Source organism: Pseudophryne corroboree, assembly GCF_028390025.1.
Source record: "Pseudophryne corroboree isolate aPseCor3 chromosome 3 unlocalized genomic scaffold, aPseCor3.hap2 SUPER_3_unloc_5, whole genome shotgun sequence".
Classification (NCBI taxonomy): Eukaryota; Metazoa; Chordata; class Amphibia; order Anura; family Myobatrachidae; genus Pseudophryne; species Pseudophryne corroboree.
Window position 1 is genome coordinate 3314082 of NW_026967541.1, and position 20453 is coordinate 3334534.

Below are 20453 nucleotides of genomic sequence, written 5' to 3' on the forward strand. Positions count from 1 at the left end.
ACGCTGAGAGGGCAGGAAGTGGACGGCAGTTTTAGCAGGGTGCCGCAGGAAGGGCAGAGTGGATTTTGCCCTTAAAAAAATAGGGCAATGTGCGGCGCCCTGCTAAAACAGCCTAGCTTGTACACTAAGGGACATGACTGGGAAGGTGAGGGGATCTCGGAGTGTTACAGTGACATTACATATCTAAAGTAATGATACAGGGACAAGACGGGAGCAGAGGGGATCTGGGAATGTCACAGTAACATCAACATGTAAAGTGCTGCGGAATATGTGTGCGCTATATAAATAACTGGTAATAATAAATAAATAATACATTTATATCTCTAGTAATAATCCATAGATTAGACTGGGGAGTTTAAGGGATCTGGAAACATCATCATCAATTATTTTTTTCAGGGGGCGTGTCTGAGTAATGACTGGAGAGGTGACTACTGGGAATGGGACATTATACAGTAACACCAGAGGAAGTGTCTGGGTGGTGACTGGAGAGGTGACTGCTGGGAATGGGGCATTATACGTAACACCGGGGGATGTGTCTGGGTGATGACTGGAGAGGTGACTGCTGGGAATGGGACATTATACAGTAACACCAGGGGACGTGTCTGGGTGATGACTGGAGAGGTGACTGCCGGGAATGGGGCATTATACAGTAACACCAGGGGATGTGTCTGGGTGATGACTGGAGAGGTGACTGCTGGAAATGGGGCATTATACAGTAACACCAGGGGATGTGTCTGGGTGATGACTGTATCACTGTGTGTGTCAGGTTCCTATAAGGTGTCAGGATGTCACTGTCTATGTCTCCGTGCAGGAGGGTGAGTATATAGAGGAACACAGGGGTCTGTACAAGGACGTGATGATGGAGAATCACCGGCCCCTCACATCACTGGGTAAGAGGAGACTGTCATGTATTGTACAGGGGAGAGCAGGTATGGGGGCCCCCTATATACACACGTCATCTGATAATCACATATATACACTGTACTCAGTCACTGTGTGTCTCCTACAGATGGGCCCAGTAACAGAGATACCCCAGAGAGATGTCCCCGTCCTCTGTATTCCTTGGACTGTACAGAGGAGAATCACAGGATCCCACAGGAGGATCAGGTAGGTGGGATTTAGGGTCTCACCCATATACCAAAGTGACTGTCACTATATGATCTGTAGAGGAGCTGTGTGTATTATACACTGATATACTGTTTCACCTCAGTTTAATCTAACACTATGCAAATGTCATTGTATTTTTTGGGTTATTTAGGAAGAACGTCTGTCTGATATAAAGGCAGAAGATATAGAGGGAGAAGAAGAGACGTATGTGACTGATATAAAGGCAGAAGATATAGAGGGAGAAGAAGAGACGTATGTGACTGATATAAAGGCAGAAGATATAGAGGGAGAAGAAGAGACGTATGTGACTGATATAAAGGCAGAAGATTTAGAGGGAGAAGAAGAGACATATGTGACTAATATAAAGGCAGAAGATATAGAGGGAGAAGAAGAGACGTATGTGACTGATATAAAGGCAGAAGATTTAGAGGGAGAAGAAGAGACGTATGTGACTAATATAAAGGCAGAAGATATAGAGGGAGAAGAAGAGACGTATGTGACTGATATGAAGGCAGAAGATATAGAGGGAGAAGAAGAGACGTATGTGACTGATATAAAGGCAGAAGATACAGAAGGAGAAGAAGAGACGTATGTGACTGATATAAAGGCAGAAGATACAGAAGGAGAAGAAGAGATGTATGTGACTGATATAAAGGCAGAAGATATAGAGGGAGAAGAAAAGACGTATGTGACTGATAGAAAGGCAGAAGATATAGAGGGAGAAGAAGAGACGTATGTGACTGATATGAAAAGAGAAGAGACGAATGTGACTGATATAAAGACAGAAGATATAGAGGAAGAAGACGAGACGTATGTGAGGGGTGATCAGCAGTGTAAGAAGGAGGAGATCCCTACAGATATCAGCACAGGTGAGTAATAAACACTTATTACAGAAGTCACATATTCTCATTGCTCAGTCACTACAGCAATCTCTTATCCTACACCCTCCTCCGCCATCAGCCCTGTTCTCAGTTGGGTGTTTCTAACACAAGGCTATCCATGACAAATATCACATATAGAGAGATATTACACACAACACTATAATGTTATTAAAAGTAACAAGCAGAAGTTTATAATTAGCGATTATCTATAAATGTGTATATATATATATATATATATATATATATATATGTATATAATTAGTATTGTTTTTTGTAGAGTGCCTAATTTATATGCATTTTGTTAGATGATGCAGGTATGAAATATTTCCTGCTATACAGTAGACCTGAGCTCACCAAATATAATTCGTATAAGATTCAGAAATAAAATGAAATTTAAATCTAGAACTTCAAGTAAAACAGAGTAAAAGCTTATCACAAGTACTTATCTGTATAATCATAAGACAAGCGTTTTGCACTTGTTGTCACCCTTGCATGGGCTGGCTTGTTCTTAGCCACTCCAATTCACTCTAAATCCAAATTGGGTGTCAACCAACGCGTTTCGTCAATAGTGACTTCTTCAGGGGTGTTTTCTGTTAAAGGCTTTATCCTCAATTATCAATTGTGTAGACTTGAAATAATTGTGTAACCTTCAGACGGTAATTGTGGACTTGTTCATGAGGAACACATTCCTAATTACTTGTGAATAATAGTTCCTGCTCTGTGCAGTTCTGAGGTTATGACTTTAGGGAATGTAATGGCCAGATCCAATATTGCTCAATCTAAGGTCTCCCAGTAGCCTTACTACATACATAAATGTGTCTTGCACTCAGTATTTTAACTAACAATAATAAACAGTGGAGTTTTAGTTCATGTATTGCTCAGTGCATTTAAGCCTGCAGCCCCCGACAAGGGACCCCACTATACTGCAGGTGCTACTCTATTGCTAAAAATAATTACCATAAAAACAGCTATCACGTTAGTGTTAAACTTTAGGTATGCTCTCAGCGGTGGAATAGTGACTGAAAGGCTTGGATTGGTTTTCAGAGCACCAGTCTGACGTGCCACCACATCTCACGTGGCCCTCCAATTCACCAGATCTGGGACTGTTTGGCTGGGTCCGGCATTGTACTGTTGGTGCAGTTCCTGATGGGTTTGTAACGATTGGTGGTTGCTAGGCGCCCTAAATGCCTGTGGTCCCGATTTGTCATGATCTACTTTCGCCCACTGTTCCGCCGCTAAGATTCTTGGTGTCCATACTTCTTCCACTGTAGATGGATACTACTCACTGTCTACAAGGCATCACCAACAAACAAATGCCGGTCTCGGCCAAAACCAATGGCTCCCTTTTGCCAGTTGCATCACGTGCAAGACCCATGGTTCCATCTGAAAAAGAAACAATATCTCAACAAATTTGCATTGTATCAATACCTCAGATATTCACAATAATCATCCAGTAGTTTTAGTGTCGCCATCTACACGCATGTGCACGTCCTGTGTCGTTAATATACCCGGTGGAACCGTCCATGATGCCATCCGTCGCTCACTCCAGCGCATCACATGACGTCATCTGACACGCGCTATGTCCGGGGATACGAGTGAACCTCATCCACGTGACCTATTGTAACCAATGAGGACGAAAGTATCAAGTAACCTGCCAACAAAACAGTGCAACAACACCGATCAAATTCTATCCTCTTAGATAGATATGTATATCTTTCTCTGGCAGGGTGTATAGGTTATCCACAGGATAACATTGGGATAATAAGATTTTAAACCTACCGGTAAATCTATTTCTCCTAGTCCGTAGAGGATGCTGGGGACTCCGTAAGGACCATGAGGCTTTTCCAAGGAGGAGGTGGAGCAAATGAGTGGTGTGTCCCCGTCGGTTGTGCCGACTCAGGAATGGATGGATATGTGGCATATGTTGAATGCAAGTGTGGCATCCTTACATAAGAGGCTTGATAAAGCTGAATTAGGGGGGATATCAGGGGGTCAATCCTCGGATTGGACTGACTCACAGGGCCCGTCGGGGTCTCAAAAGCGTCTCTTAACACAAGACACTACTACCGACACGGATTCTGATTCCAGTGTCGACTATGACGAAGTGAAATTGCACCCTAGGGTGACAAAAAGCATTCAGTGTATTATTGCGGCAATAAGGGATGTGTTGCATATTGTGGATGAACCCTCGGCCCCCGACACAAGGGTGCACATGTTTAAGGGAAAGAAACAGATTATTAACTTTCCCACATCTCATTAACTAAATGATTTCTTTGAAAAAGCTTGGGAGACTCCGGAAAAGAGACCGCAGATCCCCCAAATAATTTATATGGCATTCCCCTTCCCTAAACAGGACAGGGAGCGTTGGGAATCACCTCCCACTGTGGACAAGGCCCTGACGCGCTTGTCCAAGAAAGTGGCGCTACCGTCTCATGACACAGCTGCCCTTAAGGACCCTGCAGATCGCAGGCAAGAAACTACCTTAAAGTGTATTTATTCTCATACTGGAGCAGTCCTTAGACCGACAATTGCGTCGGCATGGGTGTGTAGCGCGATTTCAGCTTAGACAGATGAGCTGACAGCTGATTTTGATAATATGGATAAGGATACTATATTCTTAACTCTAGCCCATATTAAAGACGCAGTCTTATTTATGAGGGATGCTTAAAGGGACATTGGATTGCTGGCTTCTAGGGCCAATGCCATGTCTATCTCAGCGAGACGATCCTTATGGACTCGCCAATGGACGGGTGATGCAGATTCCAAAAAACATATGGAAGTTCTACCCTATAAGGGAGATGTATTGTTTGGGGATGGGCTGACGGACCTGGTTTCCACAGCTACAGCAGGTAAATCAAACTTTTACCATTTATTCCCCAACAGCAAAAGAAAGTACCACCCTATCAGATGCAGTCCTTTCGGTCGCACAAGTCCAGAAGAGGTCGGAGATCCTCCTTCCTCGCCAGAGGTAAGGGCAGAGGCAAAAGAGCACCTGCTTCGGCAGCTGCCCAGGAACAAAAGTCCTCCCCGGCTACTCAAAAACCCACAGCATGATGCTGGGACTCCCCTGAGGGAGTCAGCACCGGTGGGGGCACGTCTTCGACTTTTCAGCCAGGCCTGGGTCAGCTCAGACCTGAATCCTTGGGTGTTGGAAATAGTTTCCCAGGGTTACAAACTAGAATTCGAGGAGGTGCCCCCGCGCCGATTTTTCAAGTCGTCCCTACCAGCTTCCACATCGGAACGGGATGTAGTGTTAGCTGCAATTCATATGCTGTGTCTACAGCAAGTAATAATCAGGGTTTCCCTGACCAAGCAGGGAAGAGGTTACTACTCAACCCTCTTTGTGGTCCCGAAACCGGACGGTTCGGTCAGACCTGTTTTGAATCTGAAATCCCTAAACCTGTACATAAAAAGATTCAAATTTAAAATGGAATCACTCAGAGCGATAATAGCCAATATGGAGAAGGGGGAGTTTATGGGGTCTCTGGACATAAAGGATGCGTACCTTCAAGTCCCCATATACCCCCCCCATCAGGAATACCTGAGATTCGCTGTACAGGATTGTCATTACCAATTTCAGACGTTGCCGTTTGGGCTTTCCACGGCTCCGAGGATTTTCACCAAGATAATGGCGGAAATGATGGTGGTCCTGCGCAAGCATGGAGTCACAATTATCCCATACTTGGACGATCTCCTAATAAAAGCGAGATCCAGAGAGAAATTGCTGAGCAGTGTGGCGCTCTCTCTGAGAGTGCTCCAGCAACACGGTTGGATTCTGAATCTACCGAAGTCACAGTTGATTACGACAACTCGACTAACGTTCCTAGGTATATACTGGATACGGATCAAATGAAGCTCTTCCTCCCACTGGAGAAAGCCCAGGACATCCAGAACATGGTCAGAGACCTGCTAAAACGAAAATGGTGTCAGTTCACCAATGCACTCGAGTTCTGGGAAAATAGTGGCGGCCTACGAGGCCATTCCCTTCGGAAGGTTCCATGCAAGGACTTTTCAATGGGACCTTCTGGACAAGTGGTCGGGGTCCCATCTGCACTTACATCGGAAAATAACTCTGTCCCCAGGGGCCAGAGTGTCTCTCCTGTGGTGGTTGCAAAGTACTCACCAGCTGGAGGGTCGCAGGTTCGGAATTCAGGATTGGATCCTGGTTACCACGGACGCGAGCCTCCGAGGATGGGGAGCAGTCACACAAGGAAGACATTTTCAGGGACTGTGGTCAGACCAGGAGTCCTGTCTACACATCACTGTGTTGGAACTCAGGGCCATTTACAACGGCCTTCGACAAGCGGAGAGTCTTCTTCGAAACCTACCGGTTCTGATTCAATCAGACAATGTCACAGCAGTGGGTCATGTGAACCGCCAAGGCGGGACAAGAAGCAGAGTCGCGATGACGGAAGCCACCAGGATTCTTCGCTGGGCGGAAAATCACGTAACCGCTCTGTCGGCTGTCTTCATTCAGAAGTCCCTGCCGGAAATCACCAAGACTGTAGTGAAGGGCACCGATCATGGGCTGGCAGTGTCTGTAGCTCCCAGACAAGCGGTGTGTTTCAGGAGGGCATGTGGCTATATTGCCAGTTTTGAAAATGACCACTTCTGGCAGGGAAGCCCAAATCAGAAAAAACTGGGCGGGTGAACCAGGTCAGTAATAAGGCAGGAGAGGAGAGGGTACTAGGATGCAGTGGCACAGGGTAGCATATCTGGCTGCACAGGAACCCCACGTGTATGTCCTCTATATTTCACAGCTCCACCAGATTCACCCGTAGCACCATGGGTTAGGAGGAGAGGAGGAAAATGCCGGAACAATGCTGGAGTGATGACATGCAATCGTTCCGTGTAGACCGATTTGAAAACCCACGGTGTTACCAGAGCATCTACTGCTACTGCCTGAGGGTCCCGAGACCTGGTACAATACCTCCGAAGCTCTATGTTGAGGTGTGACGCCATCATGTCTGTTTGAGGAGTTCCCCAAAGACACGTTACGTCTGCAAAGACTTCTTGATGAAGTCCACACTCTCCTGGATGGAGATCGTATCTGCTGAGGAAGTCCGCTTCCCAGTTGTTCACTCCCGGAATGAAGATCGCCGACAGCGCCAGCGCGTGTCTTTCTGCCCAGAGGAGGATTCTTGTAACCTCTGACATTGCAGCCCTGCTCTTCACTCCACCCTGCCTGTTTATGTAGGACACCGCTGTGACGTTGTCCAACTAAACCTGAATGGCTCGATCTTGCAGAAGATGAGCCGCTTGTAGAAGGCCATTGTATATGACCCTTAGTTCCAGAATTTTATTGGAAGGACCGATTCCTGGCTTGACCACTTTCCTTGGATGTTTTCCCCCTGGGTGACTGCTCCCAACCTTTGAGGCTTGCATCCGTGGTTAGAAAAATCCAATTCTTAATCCAGAACCTGCGGCCCTCGAGCAGGTGAGAAGTTTGCAGCCACCAGAGTAGTGAAATTCTGGCTTTCGGCGACAGGCATATCCGCTGGTGCATGTGAAGATGCGATCCCGACCACTTGTCCAGGAGATCCAGCTGGAAGAACCGTGCATGGAATCTTCCATAGTGTATTCCCCAGAAGGTGAATACACTGATGAACAGATACAGAGCTATCTTAACAGCAGTGTACACCCCTGGGCACAGCAATGCACTGGGGCCCCTACCCATCCTCCAGCAGTAGGGGTGGGGGTGCTGTCAGCGGCAGCTTTGATGTCCCACGGGCGGTAGGGGGTGTTCTATTTTTTGCTCAGCATGTAAGACCTGTAGAAATAATTTCTGCTAATTACTCCTTTCCTGCACAGATGGGGCAGGAATGAGAACACTAAACTGTAGAAGGGGACATTGGGCTGAATGACGGAGCCCTGGTACATGACTTTCAGGTTGGTAGGGAATGTTTAATACGTAGGGGAGGGGTTGATAGTGGAGTGGGTTTAATATTAATAATTTTCTGTCCGGAGGGCAGCTTGCTTGACTGCAGATATCTCCAGTTCCTGGAAATAGATTTCTTAACTTTAATGGGATGCAAAAAACTAGAGTCCCAGGAGGTAATGGAGACTTGGGGATCAGAGTTCAGGAGCCAGAGCAATACACCAACAAAAATATAAAATTGCATACCAGGCGTGTGGAGCTGGAGCAGAGACAAGCTGCTTGAAGGCTGATATCCCTGGTTCTGGGTATAGTAGAGACAAGCTGCCAGTGTTCACCAAAAGGGGAGAGTCACAGCTTTTTGCGTATACCCTCAGAAAAAATCTAAGTCAGACAGAACCCGAGATATCTGGCTGGGAAGGACAATTAAATGGCTTGGATGGGGACCACTGTTTTGAAGTCCGATATCTCCGGTTCCCCAGTGCCGATTTTCAAAAATCTGGTAACCTTGGAAAGAGGGGACCCTCAGCTAACAGCCTAGGGCCCTTTTACTCCTGGGGCCCTTTGGCAAGAGACCATTGAGCCCATACGAAAAGACGGCCCTGAACAGATACCCGGGGAGGTTTCAAGACATCCCTGACCATTGATTGGATCACCAACGCTTTCTCCACCGGTAGAAACACCCTCTGCACTTCCGTGTTGAGTATCATCCCCAGGAAGGGCAGTCTCCTTGTCGGTTCCAAATGTGACTTTGGAACGTTCAGGATCCACCCATGATCCCAGATTAGTTGAGTTGAGAGCGCAATACTCTGCAACAGCTTCTCCTTAGAAGATGCCTCTATCAGCAGATAATCCAGATATGGAATTATGTTCACTCCCTGTTTGCGTAGGAGGAGCATGATCTCCGCCATGACCTTAGTGAACACCCTCGGTGTTGTGGAGAGGCCAAATGGCAATGTCTGGAACTGATAGTGACAGTCCTGTAGTGCAAACCGTAGCTAGGCCTGGTGAGGTGGCCAGATCAGAATGTGAAGGTATGCATCCTTGATATCCAGGGATACTAGGAATTCCCCCTCCTCCAGACCTGAGATCACCACTCTCAGAGACTCCATCTTGAATTGGAAATCCCTCAAGTTAGGGGTTCCACAACTTCAGGTTCAATATAGGCCTTCCTAGCTGGTGGTGCTGCGGAGGGAAGAAATGTTGAATTACCCGCAGTCACCGTGGAAATCCACGCATCCAGTGCGTCCCCAAATAGTGCCTGACCTGTGAATGGCAGGTTCTCCACACTTTACTTGGATACTGCATCCGCAGTCCATTGGCGTAGCCAGAGTCCTCTGCATGCCGAGACAGCCATGGAAGTAGCAGGCCAATGTCCTTCATGGCCTCCACCATGAAACCTGCAGAATCCTGTAAAAACAAGTACATTTCACTCCTATCCATAGTATCTCAGTCCTCTAGTAAGGTGCCTGACCACTTTACTATGGCTTCAGAAATCCACGCACAAGCAATAGTGGGCCTTAAAGCCACGCCTCTAGCTGTGTATAGTGATTTCAGCGTAGTTTCAATCTTGCGATCAGCCGGCTCATTTAAGGCGGTTGAACCAGCGACAGGTAAAACCACCTTTTTAGACAGCCTAGATACAGAAGCGTCTACTATAGGTGGGTTTTCCCACTTCTTCCTATCCACTTCAGGGAAAGGGAAAGCAATGAGAATTCTTTTAGGGATCTTGAATTTTTTCTCTGTGTTTTCCCAGGAATTTTCAAACAAGGAGTTTAACTCCTTAGAAGCAGGGAAGGTAAGGGAGGATTTCTTATTTACTGTAATATAAGATTCCTCTACTTGTTCCGGAACCTTCACAGAAATATGCAAAACATCCCTAATGGCTTCAATCATTAGCTGCACCCCTTTAGCAAGGGCTACATCCCCCCCCGCCCTGCATATCCCCATCACCGTCCCCTGTATCAGTCGGTGTCAGTGACAGCTTGCATTATCTGGGCAAGTGTACGTTTTTTGGGGTATGTAGGGGGGGTTTTAGATGAAGTAGTGGGAGCTGAATACTTCATACCCACTACAGATTGTCTCAAAATCTGCGTCTCTTTCTCAGTATGTGACATCCTTGTTGAAATCTGGGATATCATTCCCCTTAAAGAATCCACCCATGGGGGTTCGGAGTCAGAAGGCTGAGACAGCACATTGCAGTCCTGAGTAGATGGAATAGACTCCTCAGGAGAAGATACACACTCTGCAGCACAGGACACAGAGTTCTTAGACATGGTAATGTGGATATACACACACACACACACACACACACACACACACACACACACACACACGAAAATGTCAGACACAGTTTCCCCCAGAGTACCTTCAGAGAGTCACAGAGTATAAGGAGCCAGCCACACAGCGCCCCGGTAGGCAGTTATTATGATAAAAGCCCGGCGCTGACTGACCTTAATATGGATGGCAGCGCTCCCTGTCAGTGTCCTAGTTCCTAGGATCTGCAGGGAGAAAATGGCGCTGGTGAGTGCTGGATCCGCTCTGAGAGGAAGCCCCGCCCCTTGTAATGGCGCCCGGCTTCCTGCACTAATTATTTATACTGGCCTGAGGATTTTAGTGATAACAGGGGGATTAGCCCCTGTTAGCTGCGTGACCAGTGTAGGGTATCCGGTGCTGGCTCAGGACGCCCCTCAAAGCGCCTACACTGTGTGTTGCTGAGCCTTCCTGGAGTGCAGCATGTCAGAGCTGCGCTCCCACCCTTGTGCCGCCATACTCGCCGGCGACCCGCTAACTGGGATGCTGGCGCTGTACTCCCCACTTTTTTTTCGTCTGGCTCTGTTAGGGGGTGGCGGTCGCGCTGCGGGAGTGAGCAGTCGCCTCATGGTCTTGCGATCAGCACCCTCAGGAGCTCAGTGTCCTGTCAGCGGACTAGGGAACCATTAACTCTTCAGGAAGTTGGTTCCTATTCCCGACCCCCCCTAAGTCCCACGAAGCAGGGAGGCTGTTGCCAGCAGCCTTCCTGTAACCTAACTAACTAGAAGATAAAAAACTTAGAAAACTCCTAGGAGTTCCCCTAGCTGTGACCGGCTCCTCCGGGCACATTTTCTAAACTGAGTCTGGTAGGAGGGGCATAGAGGGAGGGGCCAGCCCACACTATTAAACTCTTAAAGTGCCAGTGGCTCCCAAAGGGCCCGTCTATACCCCATGGTACTAAATGTACCCCCGCATTCTCTAGGACGTAAGAGAAAGTAGATTATAACCTAGCAGATGATGATGATGATTACAGGATATCATATGGTGTATTGCATGTAAAGTACCTTGTTCCACACCTACTCTGCTGTAGCAATATACCTTATATAAGGGTGAGTAACACATGTACAGGCTTACCAGCGTATGAGCACACACATAAAGGAATGCTACCTTACCAATGCTTCCAGGAGTAACGTTAGGAGACATTACTCTGATCCATCAGCTCATATGACTGATGTTATTGTTCATCTATAATCTCCAATTCATACGATATGTTCCCCATCCATTGTTTTACATTGGTGCTGACATAGGACTTTGCGAGTGACTATGTCTCCATTTATACTTCATGGTTAGTTACCAGTACAAGAGAGAGATATATCTAAGTCTTATTAGAATTTCTCTAACGTCCTAGTGGATGCTGGGGACTCCGTAAGGACCATGGGGAATAGACGGGCTCCGCAGGAGACTTGGCACTCTAAGAAAGATTTAGTACTACTGGTGTGCACTGGCTCCTCCCTCTATGCCCCTCCTCCAGACCTCAGTTAGAATCTGTGCCCGGCCAGAGCTGGGTGCTTTTACTGGGCTCTCCTGAGCTTACTAGTAAAGAAAGTATTTTGTTAGGTTTTTTATTTTTAGAGAGCTTTTGCTGGCAACAGACTCTCTGCTACGTGGGACTGAGGGGAGAGAAGCAAACCTACTAACTGCGGCTAGGTTGCGCTTCTTAGGCTACTGGACACCATTAGCTCCAGAGGGATCGAACACAGGAACCTAACCTTGGTTGTCCGTTCCCGGAGCCGCGCCACCATCCCCCTCGCAGAGCCAGAAGACAGAAGCCGGTGGGTTGAAGCAAGAAGACGTCAAAATTGGCGGCAGAAGACTCCTGTCTTCATATGAGGTAGCGCACAGCACTGCAGCTGGGCGCCATTGCGCCCACACTAACCCACACACTCCGGTCACTGTAGGGGGCAGGGGGGGGCGCCCTGGGCAGCAATTGAGTACCTCCTGGCAAAAGCAGCATTTATACAGCTGGGCACTGTAATATGCATGAGCCCCTGCCATTAATTTTACACAAAATCGCGGGACAGAAGCCCGCCGCTGAGGGGGCGGGGCCTTCTTCCTCAGCACTCACCAGCGCCAATTTCTCTCCACAGCTCCGCTGAAAGGAAGCTCCCCAGGCTCTCCCCTGCAGACTCACGGTAGAAAAGAGAGGGGGGGGGGCACATAAATTTAGCGCTTTAATCATATATACAGCAGCTACTGGGTAAACAATAAGTTACTGTGTGATTCCTGGGTCATATAGCGCTGGGGTGTGTGCTGGCATACTCTCTCTCTGTCTCTCCAAAGGGCCTTGAGGGGGTCCTGTCCTCATATAGAGCATCCCCTGTGTGTGTGGTGTGTTGGTACGCGTGTGTCGACATGTTTGACGAGGGCTATGTGGAGGCAGAGTAAGTGCAGATGAATGACGTGTCTCCGCCGACGGCGCCGACACCCGATTGGATGGATATGTGGAAGGTGTTAAATGATAATGTAAGCTCCTTGCATAAAAGGTTGTATAAAGCTGAAGCCTTGGGACAGTCAGGGTCTCAGCCCATGCCTGATCCTACAGCTCAGAGACCGTCAGGGTCTCAAAAGCGCCCACTATCCAAAATTGTTGACACAGATATCGACACGGATTCTGACTCCAGTGTCGATGACGATGATGCTAAGTTGCAGCCTAAATTGACTGAAGCCATCCGCTACATGATTATAGCAATGAAGGATGTATTGCACATATCGGAGGGAAACCCGGTCCCTGACAAGAGGGTTTATATGTTTGGGGAGAAAAAGCAAGAGGTGACTTTGCCCCCTTCACATGAGTTAAATGAATTATGTGAAAAAGCCTGGGAATCCCCTGATAGGAAAGTGCTGATTTCCAAAAGGTTACTTACGGCGTACCCTTTCCCGCCAACGGACAGGATGCGCTGGAAATCCTCCCCTAGGGTAGATAAAGCTCTGACACGCTTATCTAAGAAGGTGGCCCTGCCGTCACAGGATACGGCCGTCCTAAAGGATCCTGCAGATAGGAAGCAGGAAAGAATCCTGAAGTCTGTTTATACTCATTCTTGTACTCTACTGAGACGGCGATTGCGTCGGCCTGGATGTGTAGTGCTGTAGCAGAATGGACAGATAATCTGTTTGAGGAGCTGGATACTTTAGACAAGGATACCATTTTACTGACCCTGAGGCATATAAAATACGCTGTCCTATATATGAGGGATGCCCAGAGGGACATTTGCCTACTGGGCTCTAGAATAAATGCAATGTCAATTTCTGCCAGAAGGGTCCTGTGGACTCGGCAATGGACAGGTGATGCCGACTCCAAAAAGCACATGGAGGTTTTGCCTCACAAGGGTGAGGAATTGTTTGGGGACGGTCTCTCGGACCTAGTTTCCACAGCTACGGCTGGGAAGTCAAATTTTTTGCCATATATTCCCTCACAGCCTAAGAAAGCACCGTATTACCAAATGCAGTCCTTTCGATCACAAAGAAGCAAAAAGGTCAGAGGTGCGTCCTTTCTTGCTAGAGACAGGGGTAGAGGAAAGAAGCTGCACCATACAGCTAGTTCCCAGGAGCAGAAGTCCTCCCCGGCTTCCACTAAATCCACCGCATTACGCTGGGGCTCCACAGGTGGAGCCAGGAGCGGTGAAGGCGCGTCTCTGACATTTCAGCCACCAGTGGGTTCGCTCACAGGTGGATCCCTGGGCTATACAGATTGTGTCTCAGGGATATAAGATGGAATTCGAAGTGACGCCCCCTCACCGTTACCTCAAATCGCCCCTGCCAGCTTCCCCCATTGAAAGGGAAGTAGTGTTAGCGGCAATTTACAAGTTATATCTCCAGCAGGTGGTGGTAAAGGTTCCCCTCCTTCAACAGGGAAGGGGATACTGTTCCACAATGTTTGTGGTACCGAAACCGGACAGTTCAGTCAGACCCATATTGAATTTAAAGTCCCTGAACATTTATCTGAAAAGATTCAATTTCAAAATGGAATCGCTCAGTGCGGTCATTGCAAGCCTGGAAGAGGGGGATTTTATGGTGTCTCTGGACATCAAGAATGCTTACTTGCATGTCCCCATTTATCCACCTCATCAGGAGTACCTCAGATTTGTGGTACAGGACTGTCATTACCAATTCCAGACGTTGCCGTTTGGGCTCTCCACGGCACCGAGAATATTTACCAAGGTAATGGCGGAAATTATGGGGATCCTGAGAAAACAAGGAGTCACAGTTATCCCAAACTTAGACGATCTCCTCATAAAGACGAGATCCAGGGAGCAGTTGCTGATCAGCGTAACACACACTCAGGAAGTGTTGCGACAGCACGGCTGGATTCTGAATATCCCAAAGTCGCAGCTGATTCCTACGACGTGTCTGCCCTTTCTGGGCATGATTCTGGACACAGACCAGAAGAAGATGCTTCTCCCAGCGGAGAAGGCTCAGGAGCTCGTGACTCTAGTCAGAGACCTCTTAAAACCAAAACAGGTATCGGTGCATCACTATACGAGAGTCCTGGGAAAGATGGTGGCGTCATACGAAGCCATTCCATTCGGCAGGTTCCATGCGAGGGCCTTTCAGTGGGATCTGTTGGGCAAGTGGTCCGGATCGCATCTTCAGATGCATCAGCTGATCACCCTATCCCCCAGAGCCAGGGTGTCTCTTCTGTGGTGGCTGCAGAGTGCTCACCTTCTCGAGGGCCGCAGGTTCGGCATACAGGACTGGGTCCTGGTGACCACGGATGTGAGCCTCCGAGGATGGGGGGCAGTCACTCAGGGAAGAAACTTTCAAGGGTTGTGGTCAAGTCAGGAGGCTTGTCTGCACATAAATATCCTGGAACTAAGGGCCATATACAACGCTCTGAGTCAAGCGGAACCTCTGCTTCGTAACCAACCGGTGCTGATTCAGTCAGACAACATTACGCAGTAGCTCATGTAAACCGCCAGGGCGGCACAAGAAGCCGAGTAGCGATGGCGGAAGCCACCAGGATTCTTCGTTGGGCGGAGAATCACGTGCAAGCACTGTCAGCAGTGTTCATTCTGGGAGTGGACAACTGGGAGGCAGACTTCCTCAGCAGGCACGACCTCCACCCGGGAGAGTTAGGACTTCATCAAGAAGTCTTCACTCAGATTGCAAATCGATGGGAACTGCCACAGGTGGACATGATGGCATCCCGTCTCAACAAAAAGCTACAAAGGTATTGCGCCAGGTCAAGAGACCATCAGGCGATGGCTGTGGATGCACTAGTAACACCGTGAGTGTTCCAGTCGGTCTATGCGTTTCCTCCTCTTCCTCTCATACCCAAGGTGCTATGAATCGTAAGAAAAAGAGGAGTGAGAACAATTGTTCTCATTGTTCCGGATTGGCCAAGAAGGACTTGGTACCCGGAACTGCAAGAAATGCTCACAGAGGACCCATGGCCTCTGCCTCTCAGACAGGACCTGCTGCAACAGGGGCCCTGTCTGTTCCAAGACTTACCGCGGCTGCGTTTGACGGCATGGTGGTTGAACGCAGGATTCTAGCAGAAAAAGGCATTCCGGATGAAGTTATTCCTATGCTGATAAAGGCTAGGAAGGACGTGACGGCAAAACACTATCACTGTATATGGCAAAAATATGTTACCTGGTGTGGGGCCAGGAAGGCCCCTACAGAGGAATTCCAGCTTGGCCGGTTCCTGCACTTCCTACAGTCTGGAGTGACTATGTGCTTGAAGTTGGGATCTATAAAGGTCCAGATTCCTGAAATCCCACTGGTTTGAGCCACTTAAGACCGTGGAGCTGAAGTATCTCACGTGGAAAGTGGTCATGCTATTGGCCTTAGCTTCGGCTAGGCGTGTGTCAGAATTGGCGGCTTTGTCATGTAAAAGCCCCTATCTGGTTTTCCACATGGACAGGGCAGAATTGCGGACTCGTCCGCAATTTCTGCCGAAGGTGGTGTCATCTTTTCATTTGAACCAACCCATTGTGGTGCCTGCGGCTACTCGTGACTTGGAGGATTCCAAGTTGCTTGATGTAGTCAGGGCTTTGAAGATCTATGTAACCAGGACTGCTGGAGTCAGGAAAACTGACTCGCTGTTTATCCTGTATGCATCCAACAAGCTGGGTGCTCCGGCTTCAAAGCAAACCATTGCTCGCTGGATCTGTAACGTGATTCAGCAGGCTCATTCTGCGGCTGGATTGCCGCATCAAAAATCTGTGAAAGCCCACTCTGTGAAAGCTTACTCCACAAGGGGTCTCGGCATTACAGCTTTGCCCCCCAGCTACTTGGTCGGATTCAAACACATTTGCTAATTTCTACAAGTTTGATACCCTGGCTGAGGAGGACCTTGTGTTTGCCCATTCGGTGCTGCAGAGTCATCCGCACTCTCCCGCCCGTTTGGAAGCTTTGGTAAAATCCCCATGGTCCTTACGGAGTCCCCAGCATCCAAGAGGACGTTAGAGAAAATAATATTTTACTCACCGGTAAATCTATTTTTTATAGTCCGTAGTAGACGCTGGGCGCCCGTCACAAGTGCGGACTTTCTGCAATACGTGTATATAGTTATTGCTTAATAAAGGGTTATGTTATGTTGGCATCCATTGTTTGATGCTCTGTTGTTGTTCATACTGTTGACTGGGTAAGTTTATCACAAGTTATACGGTGTGATTGGTGAGGCTGGTATGAGTCTTACCCTGGATTCCAAAATCCTTTCCTCGTAATGTCAGCTCTTCCGGGCACAGTTTCCTTAACTGAGGTCTGGAGGAGGGGCATAGAGGGAGGAGCCAGTGCACACCAGTAGTACTAAATCTTTCCTACAGTGCCCAGTCTCCTGCGGAGCCCGTCTATTCCCCATGGTCCTTACGGGGTCCCCAGCATCCACTACGGACTACGAGAAATAGATTTACCGGTGAGTAAAATCTTATTATTACATTTGTTATTGTGAGTGTTCTCATGAGGGTGGACACAATGATAGTCTGAGACACAGTATTATAAAGCCTTCATTAAAAGTTATGTTTTATTATACACACACATTTACAATTAAGTGTCCCAGAGAGTCGTCTTCTCCTATTGTTTACAAGATTAATATTGTTACAAAAAATGTCACATTTCCATAATGTATTTTATTTCCAGCAGATCGACACACAAGCAGGAATATCTCAGAAGGACATCTAATGTTATCCCCGGATTGTGACATTAAAGATAATGACAGTAGACAGGATTCTCCAGGAGCTAACCCCATTACCCCAATTATACATCCAGCTCTATCAGCTGATCCCTCTGATCCTGGGAAATGTTCTCCTGATCACTCTGATATTGGTGCATCTGTTACAGCTCTGAGAGTAGATACATTGTTTCCATGTTCTATAGATGCCAAATGTTTTACACAGAACACAAAGCCTATTAACCCACACACAGGTAAGGCAGGTGAAAGGCCACTGATATGTCCGGAGTGTGAGAAATGTTTTACATACAAATCAGATCTTGTTATACATCAGAAAAGTCACACAGGTGAGAAGGCATTTCCATGTTCTGAGTGTGGGAAATGTTTTGCACGGAAATCACGTCTTGTTAGACATCAGAGAAGTCACACAGGTGAGAAGCCATTCCCATGTTCTGAGTGTGGGAAATGTTTTACACAGAAATCAGATCTTGTTAAACATCAGAGAAGTCACACAGGTGAGAAGCCATTTCCATGTTCTGAGTGTGGGAAATGTTTTACACGGAAATCAGATCTTATTATACATCACAGAACTCACACAGGTGAGAGGCCATTTCCATGTTCTGAGTGTGGGAAATGTTTTGCACAGAAATCAGATCTTGTTAAACATCAGAGAAGTCACACAGGTGAGAAGCCATTTCCATGTTCTGAGTGTGGGATATGTTTTGCACACATATCAAATCTTGTTATACATGAGAGAAGTCACACCCGTGAGAAGCCATTTTCTTGCTCTGAGTGCAGGAAAAGTTTTACCTGGAAATCCCTACTTGTTATACATCAGAGAAGTCACACAGGTGAGAAGCCTTTTCCATGTTCTGAGTGTGGGAAATGTTTTGCACTGAAATCAGATCTTGTTAAGCATCAGAGAAGTCACACAGGTGAGAGGCCATTTCCATGTTCTGAGTGTGGGAAATGTTTTGCACACAAATCAGATCTTGTTAGACATAACAGAAGTCACACAGGTGAGAAGCCATTTCCATGTTCTGAGTGTGGGAAAAGTTTTACACAGAAATCACAACTTGTTATACATCAGAGAAGTCACACAGGTGAGAAGCCTTTTCCATGTTCTGAGTGTGGGAAATGTTTTGCACACAAAACCGTTCTTGTTAGACATAACAGAAGTCACACAGGTGAGAAGCCATTTCCATGTTCTGAGTGTGGGAAATGTTTTACACGAAAATCAGATCTTGTTATACATCAGAAAAGTCACACAGGTGAGAAGGCATTTCCATGTTCTGAGTGTGGGAAATGTTTTGCACGGAAATCACGTCTTGTTAGACATCAGAGAAGTCACACAGGTGAGAAGCCATTCCCATGTTCTGAGTGTGGGAAATGTTTTACACAGAAATCAGATCTTGTTAAACATCAGAGAAGTCACACAGGTGAGAAGCCATTTCCATGTTCTGAGTGTGGGAAATGTTTTACACGGAAATCAGATCTTATTATACATCACAGAACTCACACAGGTGAGAGGCCATTTCCATGTTCTGAGTGTGGGAAATGTTTTGCACAGAAATCAGATCTTGTTAAACATCAGAGAAGTCACACAGGTGAGAAGCCTTTTCCATGTTCTGAGTGTGGGAAATGTTTTGCACACAAAACCGTTCTTGTTAGACATAACAGAAGTCACACAGGTGAGAAGCCATTTCCATGTTCTGAGTGTGGGAAATGTTTTACACGAAAATCAGTTCTTGTTATACATCAGAGAAGTCACACAGGTGAGAGGCCATTTATATACTCTGAGAAATAAATCAGCTCTTGTTGCACACAATAGACATCACTCAGTTGAGGAACCATTTTAATCTTCTGGAGTATACTCATCATTGCCTTGCGTTGTTCTTCAAGGTTCTTATCCTATCTCCTATGCTTTTTGCAATATACATGCTACCACTGGGTATAATAATCAGATGTCATGTCCTCATCTACCACTGCTATGCAGATGACCTGTCTTTTGCTCCGGGTACTGAGAACCCAGTACCAATCCTAAATGGTTGTCTAGCTGAGCTCCAGGTGTGGGTGATGCCAGTTGGCTGTGACTCAGTCCTGGTGAAACAGGTCCTTTTGATAGAAGCTCACCAACAAAGGACAGGGCTACAGCTCAGCTTTGCCTACCAACCAGAATTACGCTTGGGGGTTCAGAGTTACAAAATGCTGATCATGGGGGTGATTCCAAGTTGTTAGCTCGCTAGCTGATTGTAGCAGCATTGCACACACTAGGCCGCTGCCCTCTGGGAGTGTATCTTCGCTTAGCAGAATTGTGAACGAAAAATTAGAATAGCGAATAGAAAATTCTTAGCAGTTTCTGAGTAGCTCAAGACTTACTCCTACACTGCGATCAGCTGAGGCCATTTCGTTCCTGGTTTGACGTCACAAACACGCCCTGCGTTCGGCCAGGCACTCCCCTGTTTCTCCAGACACACCCGCTTTTTATCCTGGCACGTCTGCGTTTTTCTGCACACTTCCAGGAAACGGTCCGTTTTCGGCCAGAAACACCCACTTTCTGTCACTCACACTCCGATCACTTCAACGCTGAAAATTCTTCGTTCTGCCGTGAGTAAATCTACAAAGTTTTGAACTAAAATACTTGGCACACTGCTCATTTTCGCATTAATTGCTCCGTTGCTAAAATCGGCAACAAGCGAACAACTCGGACTGACCCCCCATATGCGGAATCTTGGTGTCCTGGATGGTGGAGTGACACTTAGACATCAGGTATCAGCCACAATCATATCCTCCTCTGAGGAACATAGCCAGACTCCAGCACTTCTTTACCTCAGAAGATCTACCTACAGTCATACATGCACTTTTATCATCACACATAGACTACTGCAGTGTCCTCTACCTGGATCTCCCAGCAAAAGAATTGCATCGGTTGTAGCTTGTACAAAATGCAGCAGTCAGGCTGTTACCTAACCAGCCCGTTCCTGCCACATAACACCCATTCTCTGCTCCCTTCACCGGCTGCCTGTAAGATTGTGACTCTATTACATAATCTTACTGACTCTCCCAGCCCTACATGACCAGGGTCCATGGTACCAGATGCAGCTTCTGCCTCCTTACTGTCCTACTTGCTTCCATCTGCAGATGAACTGTTACCAGCTGTACCAAG

The 20453-nt window shown here is 47.2% G+C and overlaps 1 protein-coding gene across 1 annotated transcript in view; it reads left to right on the forward strand.

Annotated features, from left to right (window-relative positions):
• Positions 1–758: 758 nt before the first annotated feature.
• LOC134984372 (zinc finger protein 585A-like) overlaps positions 759–20453 on the forward strand; it is a 131697-nt gene continuing 112002 nt past the window's right edge. The window contains exons 1-4 of the mRNA XM_063949969.1: positions 759–890; positions 1010–1107; positions 1259–1976; positions 17257–18978. Of these exons, the coding sequence (XP_063806039.1) occupies positions 857–890; positions 1010–1107; positions 1259–1976; positions 17257–18978 (2572 nt within the window). The 5' untranslated portion in view covers positions 759–856. The remainder of the gene's footprint in view (positions 891–1009; positions 1108–1258; positions 1977–17256; positions 18979–20453) is intronic.